The 11,013-nt window shown below is 39.6% G+C and overlaps 1 protein-coding gene across 1 annotated transcript; it reads left to right on the top strand.

Annotated features, from left to right (window-relative positions):
- The first annotated feature begins 3,233 nt into the window (after positions 1-3,233).
- Positions 3,234-9,709, top strand: LOC124218685 (contactin). Its single transcript, XM_046625354.1, has 8 exons — positions 3,234-3,355; positions 3,738-4,599; positions 4,679-5,057; positions 5,142-5,244; positions 5,322-5,794; positions 5,876-6,154; positions 6,238-6,687; positions 7,037-9,709. Exons 2-8 carry the CDS (start codon positions 3,793-3,795, stop codon positions 8,221-8,223), a joined length of 3,678 nt encoding a protein of 1,225 aa, XP_046481310.1. The 5' UTR covers positions 3,234-3,355; positions 3,738-3,792; the 3' UTR covers positions 8,224-9,709.
- Positions 9,710-11,013: the final 1,304 nt, after the last annotated feature.

Here is an 11,013-nt window from a genome sequence, read left to right as displayed (position 1 = left end):
TTTATTCGCCTCTTCCATTAATCCGTTTCTTAATTCTCTTTAATTGTAAGTGTAGACGAACATATTAATTACATCGTGAACCCATCTCATACTTACCAAGAGTCATTTGAAATATAACAATAAATAACGAAATGATGATGATGATAATATAAGTAATTATATATACCTCCATGTATGTGTATAATAGGAATACGCCCGGGTACAAGATCAGGACTAATTCATGAATTTTAAATTATTGCGTAACCGTATACTCAATCGCTGGGTTTTGCGGTGTTTGAATGAAAACGAACGTTATGGTCGCCATTGTAATCGGCAGATATTGTTCCAATAGCAACCGTAAACATTGTAATCAAGAGAGATTACATCTGTGCAGTTTATCAACTTGCTGGAAAGTACCCCTCGTTCGGTTTCATTATGTGCAATCCGATTATACGCGACAAAAATGCTTTCCAGCGGGCTTTGAAGATGTTAATAAAAGGTCTGCATCTGCTATAAAATATAGATGATGCTAATTTTCGCCAGTTCCGTAGTACAATGATCGATTATTTTTCTTTATTCTCACATTAGTCCAGCAGATTTATTTATCGACCCACGTCCGGTATCCAGCATCTCGAGTTATGGTTTATTTAACATTTAATTATGACGAGGTGACTGAATATGTAATGAGGAGGGCCAACACTTAGTGATGGTCAAGGATATTGAGGAAACTTTTGCGTGTGGGAGGCTGCGCGGAAGAGGAGGGGAGGCTGCAGAGAAACTGCAGTTCTCGGCAACTATAACTGACCCAACTGACGCTAAGATCTCATGTATGCGAACCAGAGAGTGCTGAAAATTGGAATTATCTTATAAAGATACTGTATCTGTTGAGAAGATTTGCCGAGGGATGATGGCATTCGAGTTTTTATCGTTAACGCAATGAAATGTTGACACGACATTCAGTTCAGTGGTTGGTGAGAAACGAAGTGAATGATAAATCAGATTAAAAAAACATCATGCCCTTCTTGCCACCTTGTAAGTCCTCCATGGATGACGTGGCGAGTAAACTTTTTTTCCACTATACAATATTTGTTACATGACCGTTACCCACTTAAACTTCACCAGGGTTGGCCATTTTACATATCTTTAGTCGACGCGTGGGGGATCAAAGTTTAACGCGTGGGTATAACAGGGACTCAGAGTTATATTCCACGTTGAACTGGGATTGGAATTCTCGTGCATGCGTCTAATATGTTTTTGTATTTGATTGATTTGTTACGGGAATGGACAAAGCTTAATGATGTTGTCTCTTAGTGTGGGATAGAGAGTAAAGATGGAGGAAGCTTGGTACTCAAGATGAGGCAAAATTTGCAATTTTGATAAAATTGAGCTGTATCGCAGATTCGAAACTGAACATAAAAGTGAGACCAGGAAATTGATATTATCTTTGGAACAGAGCAGGCGAGAAGGCAAATGCGATGCATCTGCATAGGCTAAGGGCACGGGTCCCGTAGGCAGCACTTGCGATTCGCTAAGATTTTTGTATATTTGACAAAACGGTCTATAATAGATGATAAGTTGATACAAACAAGGCGACTGAGATTATTAGTTAATGAATACTGTTTACATAATTAATAAGTTTAATAAACAAATAGCCGAGGAGGGTGCATCTGTGCAGAAACTGTGTTAAAAATACGCTGGCTATATTATTATACATATGATAATTAAAACGGAAAACAATGACATAAGAAAGAAGGAGCGAAGAAGGGAAATACACCGTGATGTGTCATATTGCGTGTGATGATATAATATATTATAAATATGAATTTTATTATTGAATAGACTTACTGATGGAAATTAAATATTGCAAGTTAATTTTATAGTTACGTTATTACATGATATATAATATTACTACTATTATTGTGTTATTATTTCCATCACGAGTGATCTATCACCGTACCGTATATAATAAAATATTTACTGCAACCATCCAAGGCCTATGTATCTACATGCATTGTTTAATACCATGAAGATGTTGAAACGAATAGCAAGAGAATATAAATTAATTATTTGTATCCTCGACTGATTCTGTACATTATGCAGTTACTATCCATAGAGTTATGCATGTATGTATGTATGTATGTATGTATGTACGTATGTGATCAATTTTTTTTGTCCGACGATATCTGGAGCATGACTTATCAGATGTCAATGATTTTGGTCTCGATCGACGCGACTTTTCCAAACTTAGAACCAATTAAATTCTGGCTCTGACCGGTTTAGTACTTTTTGAGTTATTTATGTAAGAACATTCGAAAAAATAAAACAAAAATAACGACATCTTTAGAATGATCGGATTCGAATAAAAATTGGTACCGCGAGGTTTTTTAGATCGCTGATCATGGATCTCAAATCAGATTTGCCAAATTTAAATTTATCGTATTCAATATGCTTGAAAAAAAATTAAAACATCTGGATTTTGATAAAAATTTGTACAGAAGATAAGTTAGGTCGCTGATCACGAATCTGAGGTCAGATTTGCGAAGTTCCAACTAGCGAATCCAATATGGTGGGAAAAGCAATATGGAAATACTCCGATTTTCGCAGAAATCAGTATGCGGAGGTCTTGTGGGTCACCGATGACGAACCAAGGTCCGACTGCCAAAATTTGTAACGATGGATCCATTATATTGGTTTAAAATAAAAAAAAAATCATCATATTTTCATGTGATATAGTACTCGAAGCTCTTTGCTTGAAGGTTCTTGTCTCGGTAATCAGGAATTTGAATATGTAGTTTGAAATTTGAAATGGATATTAATATTTTGTTTTTTCTGTGAACTTGGAATCTGCAGCGACGAACACGGGAAGTTCGAGGGCTGGCTTACGGTCAGCCTAAAGCTGCTTGTGATATCTAGTTTTTTCGCAGAGTTAGAGGCTCCAAATGAAGTTTGTCAATTAGTTATTTATGGTGCAGTAATACTTATCGTATGTTAATATTCGCAAATTGTTCAGTTTCGATCACTACAGTGGCAGTTTGCGATGGTAAGTGAATGCTCTGCATTATCTACTGCTTTCGTCATGCCAAGTACGGCAGAGTCGGCAGAGTATTACTGGGTTACCGACGCGCACTTACCGTCCGGGTACTTTGAAAATTGGTTTCAAATACATGTTTCGTGTCAGAAACCGCTACTCACTAATCTTTAATGAGCATTCCACAAGGGGGCAGCACCATCTAACATTTTTTTCAAGGCGTGTCGTGTTAACCGTTGACTAATGTGACGAGTGCCAAGAAGTGGTCGCGTGTGACTGTCGCGCGATAATCGTGTCGATGTCTCGTGTCCCGGATATTGTGATAAGATAACATTGATAAGAACCAAGGTAAGCGGAACAGCGATATGATAATCTTTCCTGATTTCATTGACGAGTCGTATCACTGCGTTTAGCTTGAACCCCGGAGCGACGCAACGCCTCACTCACTATTGTTTACGGTGCGCCCGTCGTGCACTGTGCCACTCCCTAGGTATTAAATTTTATCACGAGAAACCACGGAAAATAAATTTTTTACACGATCAAACAATCCGATTCTCGGAAGAGCGTGCATTGATTATTTTACTTGTTATTTCAACATTTTGATTTCTGATGTAATTACTTGTAATTTTATCTTATTTGACGGTTCTTCATATGGTAATTATCCTCGATTAGCTTACAAACCGTAAACTGTGACCCGTACAGTTGCGTAATGCTATTTTTTTCTGATTAGAATATCATAATAAAAGTAGCTGCGAACTTTGGCCGTACACCAATCCTGTTCTGCCATGGTTGGCCTTTGGTTGCAAGTCGCTTTGGTCACTACTTGGGTCATCCTTGTCGCTGCACAAGATCTAGGCGACGGAGAGTTGATATATCGATGTCCCCAGTACTGGATCAGGCACCAAGAGTCATGCTATAGATTCATAAAGAGTCCCTTGAGGGCTCGGGCAGAAGCTCGCAAGAACTGTCAGGCCTATCAGAGTGACCTGGTTAGCGTTGATTCTCTTGAGGAGCATGGGTTCCTCATGTATCAGTTGCAATGGCAGGATCCGCAGCATCGACGCTGGTACACAGGAATCAGACAGCAGGGTGGCTACTGGTCTAACGAACCAGATGGAAGCCAGCTTGTGAACATGGATAATGCGTTCCTGCCCGAGCCCCTGGATAATGTGCAAGGGAAGGACTACTTGGTTTATACATTCAGTAATAGCCTGAAAAGATGGGGATTCGAGAAGGTTACCGGGAATGAGGAGCTTTTGTACATATGCGAAGCTTCTGTTGTCAGCATGCACAATTTAGTCCAGGACGACCGTACCTACCAGTACGGCATTGAGATTAACAATCCCCTGAGAGTGCCACGCGGTCCTTACTTCATTAAGCAACCGGTCGACACCGTATTTGACTTGTCCAAAAGGAAGTTAACCAACGACGTCACTCTAAGCTGCTTGGCTGGTGGATTTCCAACACCTACTTACGAGTGGTTTAAAGAGATCTATGAGAATGATAGATTGGTTGCTAATAGGATCAACCCTTTGGAAAACAGTCGATACACTGTCAGCGGAGGAACTCTTATTATTTACGAACCTGAGCAGGTAATTATCCCTAAGGTACATCGGGCGATTAAGTAGGGAATACCCATCGTTGTCCATTCTCTCTTTAACCATGTTTCAGAAAGGAGATCCTGGATCCTATCATTGCAAGGCGAGCAATGAATTTGGCACAATTGTGTCAGAAAGTGTAGTGCTTTCTTTTGGATACATATTAGTGTTCAATCTGCAACGTTCCCAAGAGAAGGGTGATCAAAATTGGGGAAAAGCAATCTATTGCGATCCTCCTCAACATTTTCCTGGTGTCAAATATTATTGGACTCGTGATTACTTCCCCAACTTTGTTGAGGAGGATAAGCGTGTATTTGTTTCCAACGACGGTGCCCTTTACTTTTCTGCCTTGGAATCGATAGATCAAGGAAATTATTCATGTAATGTACAAAGTGTCGCATCAGATACTGGGAGAAATGGCCCTTTTTTCCCGCTCCGAGTCAATCCTCACTGTAAGTCTTGTCTCTTAATAATTCTACCACCTATGGTTTCACTAAGATGTTGATTCTCCTCTAACATGGTAACATTGATTTCAGCTACATTTCAGCAGCTTACTTTCACCAACAACTTTCCCAAAGTCTTTCCTGAAGCTCCCGTAGCCGGGGAAGAAGTTCAGCTTGAATGCATCGCCTTTGGATAGTATGCATTGTTTGTCGAAAAATTTGCACCCCTGATATTTGTCACACATTTCTGGTAACATTTGATCATTTTTTCAGTCCAGTTCCATCTTACAATTGGACACGCAGAGGTGCTGATCTACCACGTGGTGCAGTTTATTCCAACTATAACCGTGTCCTAATCATTCCACGAGTCCAAGTAGAAGACCAAGGAGAGTATGTTTGCAGAGCATCAAACAACAGAGCCTCAATAGAAAATTCAGTTTTTTTAACCATACAAGCTGCTCCAAACTTTACAATTCCGCTGGTAGACAAACACATGGATAACAGGGGTGATTTAACGTGGACCTGCGAAGCATTTGGCATTCCTGATGTTGATTACAAGTGGTTTAGGAATGGTGAAATACTAGATATGTATACACTGCCACTTGAGGATAGAGATCGATACACCATACAAGACAATGTACTTTCAATAAGAAATCTCAATCCTGAGAGAGACCAGGCGATGTATCAATGTCGAGCAAGAAATCAGCTTCGAACAAAGTATTCTTCAGGTCAATTACGAGTCTTGTGTGAGTTGCTTCTTCTGAATTTTGAATACTCAAATACCATATATTGACACAAGAATTGTTCGATCTTTCGTATACTTGCAGCACTGAAGCCATCTTTCAAAAAGAGGCCCATGGAGTCAGAAACATACGCGGCAGACGGTGGGAATGTTACGATAGTGTGCAACCCTGAAGCTGCGCCACGACCAAAGTTTGTATGGAAAAAAGATGGGAATGTTATTGGTTCTGGGGGAAGGAGGCGTATGCTTGAAAATGGAAACCTGATAATAAGTCCAGTTTCACGCGATGACGAGGGTATGTACACCTGCATAGCCTCGAATGAGTATGGAACAGACGAAACCCGGGGAAGAGTTATTGTACTTCGTAAGTAGCCGATGTATTTTTCGATAAAGCTTCAAGTCAAAACTCTGCGACTTAGGAAGTAACGTGTTATGTGGAAATTGTAGGTGGCCCGAGATTTATTGAGAGTCTGTATCGCCGTACAATTACTGCAGTGATGCGGAACTTGACATTATACTGTCGCGCCGAGACTGAGGAAATCTTAGATGTTGCTTACATATGGACACACAACGGGCTACGAATAAGAGACAAAGATCTGATAAATAATCCACGGCTACAGATCGATGCTGGGCTTCTTAATTTAGTAAACGTGACTTTTGCCGATGCCGGCGACTATGAATGTATAATCAAAAGTGCAGTTGGTAGGATATCGAGTAGGGCAAGCGTTATTGTTGAAGGCCCACCAGGTCCGCCAGGAGGTGTACAGGTCATAAGTGTCGTCAAAACTTCGGTGACCCTTCAGTGGACTGACGGAGCATTTAATGGCAGACCTATCACTATGTATAGTGTTGGCGCAAGAACGAATTGGAATGAAACATGGTTTCTACTATCTGAAAGTAAGTTTCCAGTTCGTTAATTGTACTACACTATCGTGGGTTAAATGTCTGATGAAATATGCATTCAGGCGATGTCACACTTGTTTACAGAAACGGTTTTTTGACACTTCATGGTATAAAAATCTTTTTAATTACTAATTGCCATCACATCAAATTTCGCTTAGGTCAAAACTGAATCATTACAAGTGAGCAATAGTAGTCAGATTCCAGCAATACTTACCAATCTTTACAATATACTATCGGTTCCAGAGACTCAATTCTGGTAGCGCTGTAATTTACTTTGACCTTTCACAATATTGAGTATTATTGCATTGCAATTTTCACTATCTTTATCAATTTTATTTTACAGACATAACGGCTATAGAAATCGATAGGTACAACGGGCGTAAAGAAGCATATCTTGAAAATGTTCTCAACCCGCACACAACCTATGAATTTCGCGTTTCAGCGATAAATGACCTAGGTATTGGCGATCCGTCAAGTCCGTCACCTCAGTACAGCACACCGTCCGCCAAGCCGGGAATGGCGCCGATTAACATAGGTGGCGGTGGCGGTAAAATCGGGGATCTGACAATAACCTGGACGCCATTGAAATCTTCGGAGCAAAACGGACCCGGGATATATTACAAGATTTATTGGCGTCGAAAGTCCGAGGAAATAGAATTCCAGTCTCTTGCGCTCAAGGAATACGGGAACACGAATATGGCGGTTGTGCACATTCCTTCGGAATATTACTACACAGAGTATGAGGTGCAAGTTCAAGCTGCCAACGATGTTGGTTTTGGACCGCTTTCCGAAATCGTGACAATATTCAGTGCTGAAAAGATGCCGCTGGTCGCTCCGCAACAGGTTTACGCGAGAAGTTACAACAGCACAAGTCTGAACGTCACCTGGTTGCCAATCGAAGAAACGCGAGAACGAGTCCATGGTAAATTGATAGGTCACAGGCTGAAGTACTGGAAAAAAGACAATGCGGAGGAGGATGCTGTGTATTATTTGTCGCGTTCGAAGCGTCCTTGGGCCCTTGTTGTTGGCTTGCAGCCTGACACCTACTATTTCGTCAAAGTAATGGTGTATAACTCCGCTGGTGAAGGGCCAGAGAGCGAACGTTACCTAGAAAGAACTTACCGCAAAGCGCCGCAAAATCCTCCCTCATCTGTCAACGTTTATGGCATCAATCCGTCCACTGTTAAAGTAGTTTGGCGTTACGTTCAGCCAAGTTTGGCGGAAGAACCGTTAATCGGATACAAAATCCGTGTGTGGGAAGTCGACCAAGATATGAGCACGGCCAATGATACAATAGTTCCAGTTGGTTCGGCACTCGAGGGATATATAACAAATCTTAGTCCTGGGAAAGCTTACCACATGAGAGTGTTGGCGTTCAGCAATGGAGGAGATGGACGGATGTCCAGTCCTGAGCATACTTTTCAAATGGGAGACCCAGATACGTTTAGGAGCTCGGCAAGCAAAAAGATTCTTAATACTGGTCTTGGTGTGGCATTGTTGCTCTTATTAAGATTAATCAATTACATATAGTAACTTTTTTTCTAAGATCGCTCGAAACAGACTTGAACTTTGAGGCGTTACCAATTTTTTACTTTCATAAAATATAATTGATAATTTAGAGGTTTCTCTGTAACCGTCCATAGACATCGTTAATTGGCTATCAAATGTTGACGGTAGCTATTGAATGTAGACAATATCAAAATGAAAAAGGTGAACAAATGTTGAGAACGTCATTGAAGTCAGAAGCTTTAAACTATTATTAGGTATCATACGTGCATCTAAACAATAATTGTCACTTTTCAATCTGTTACAAAAGTGTGACGAGGTGATTCTCCATTGATGCTTCGACTACAACTTACAGATCTGACTCTTGATTGTTGAAAAGTATACCGTAGAGATATCTTGAATCGAGCCTTCCAAGACATCCCAAGATTGGTCTAATTTTCACGATACGTTTTACGAGTATATCGAGAAGGTCTCGTGTTAACATCCGAAGAGACTTGATGCCTTGCATTAACGTGCATGAACCGGTGTCAGTGGTCTCCGCTCGAGTGTGAGGGGTCCGTTTCACGGCCTCTTCTTGGTACACATTCACATATATAATACCCATGTACAATAAATACGTATATATATATATATGTATATATATAAGCAGTGTTGAACGCTTACAACATAGTTTTATCCAACACAATTATCTTGTATGCATTATCAATCTCATACATTTTGTAGAGATCGTGTAAGAACAGTTAGCTGTGGTCCTCCCGAAAGTTACAATTATCTCTTTTTTCAGTAAATTATACAGATATCATCATGTGTCCATTATAATTGTAGGTAATATATAGATTTTCATTTAAATTCTTATTCGTGACTTTCAGCACATTCCTCAAGTTTTATTGGGAGTTGTTCCAACACTGCTTACAAGTATATGTAGCAGCGATCACTGGCCTACCGATATTTGGCAGTGATTCGCTACTGCGAATCTCGATTAATTATAAGGATTTCAAAATATTTCAAGATATTTTAATAGTTTCATTTTGATATTATATTATGACAGCTAAATTATTTTGAGAAAGAAACAGTGATTTGTTGCTAACATCTCTCTATTTTCCAATCGATTATCTTGTAAATATATATTCAAACGACTGTACTTGGCCGCTGCTAAGCCCCTCTCCCTCCCTCTCCCTCCATCGCCCCACCCGCCCCTCCGCCCTTTACTTGTAGTTATTATTTTCATCAACAATTCAGTTTATGCTGAGCGGTAACAATTTCCGTCCATACGAGTTTATACAACTATAAATATACGTACCTAATTATACATATTGAAATATAGAATGCGACAAGATATTTTTAACTAACTTAATACATATTAATTATCTAATTATTTTGGGTTTACCCTTGAATTGAAATTTATTTAAAGTAAATTACTACAATTTATTAGCATGTAGAATTTAGTTTGTAACATTTTTGTACTGCTGGGAAAATTGATCCAGGCAAATAAATTTTTAATATCACGGCATTGTCTTCTTATATCGAATAATTTCTAGTTCGAAGAACCTTACGATGTTGAAACCTATCGCATCTTATGAAACATTTACGATTTTAAAACTTGTTCAAAATTAGTCTCCGCGCATAATAATGGAACCAGAGAATATGATGTAATATGCTTAAACCGAACTTTAGAGAGACAGACAGAGCAACATACCATTTGATTTGTCGTTATCATGTCACTAATTTCCTTAGTAAAAATTTTGGATAAATGAATCGGTCCGGTCTTTATAGGGACCTATTCGGACCCTATTCATTTCGTCCAATCTGCATCTGGACTTGTTCGTAACTTATTATGCATATAAGGGCTCTAATAGATCCCTGCATAGATCGGAAATAAATACCGTACCGAATATCTGATAGATGTGTCCGTGCTTAGCGAGATTTTCCGGTTTCGGAATTAATTCTAGCGTTTTACAAACACCCCACCAAGATTGAATTTTCACGGGCATGAATTTGACGCGGCGCGGCGGCGGCAAAAAGATGTTCATGAAAATGGGTACCGACGCAACAGCAAAATACCGCGAGTCTGAACTACGTGGTTCAGTCAGTAGTTCTCAGTTGCGTTTTTATCCAAAGAATTGAAAAATCTAGGATCGTTAATTGAAAGTGTGAACAAACGGAGAAACTGAAGAAGTAAGAATGGAATCGAATAAAACGATGGCAGTTTGTCGAGGTAAGAAGATAATCTGATTCATTCTCATTATTCCAGAGTCGAATTCCAACTTCTTCAAAAAGCGAAACCAACTTCAAACAGAAGAAAAATTAGTCCGTTCAGAATCTAATTTGTAGAGTCGTTTGCTACCGGTTTGGGGAACTGGCAGTGAGAATGACGATCAAATTATCTTTGTTTGTCGAACCGTTACTACGTGATGATGACGTTTATGTTTTCCAAAATGAATCGGGAGAAACGAACTCGTAGAATCGCCACTAGTAGAAACGGGATTGTCGAACCGCTATTATACTAATTGTAAAAGCGGACCTTTCGAAGTGAATTTGTAGAACTGTTCACTTGTAGGACTGATCCGTGTAGATCCGGTCCGCTCCCGGAAACGATCATGTATTTGCTATGTATGTAGATATATAGATGTGTGCCGTCCGGTAATCCCTCACGGACAAAAACCTCCAACTTGGGTGTCAATTCGTACCTTCAACTTTTTTCTTCATGGGAATTTAACGTTATTTGTAAATTGGGGATACGAATTTTTTAAATCGAAGGTTTTTTCCGTGAGGAATGGCATGCCAGAATCGTAGATAATCATATCAATGGCATGG

Source organism: Neodiprion pinetum, chromosome 5 (assembly GCF_021155775.2).
Source record: "Neodiprion pinetum isolate iyNeoPine1 chromosome 5, iyNeoPine1.2, whole genome shotgun sequence".
Lineage (NCBI taxonomy): Eukaryota > Metazoa > Arthropoda > Insecta > Hymenoptera > Diprionidae > Neodiprion > Neodiprion pinetum.
This window is presented reverse-complemented; position numbering and strand designations above follow the sequence as displayed.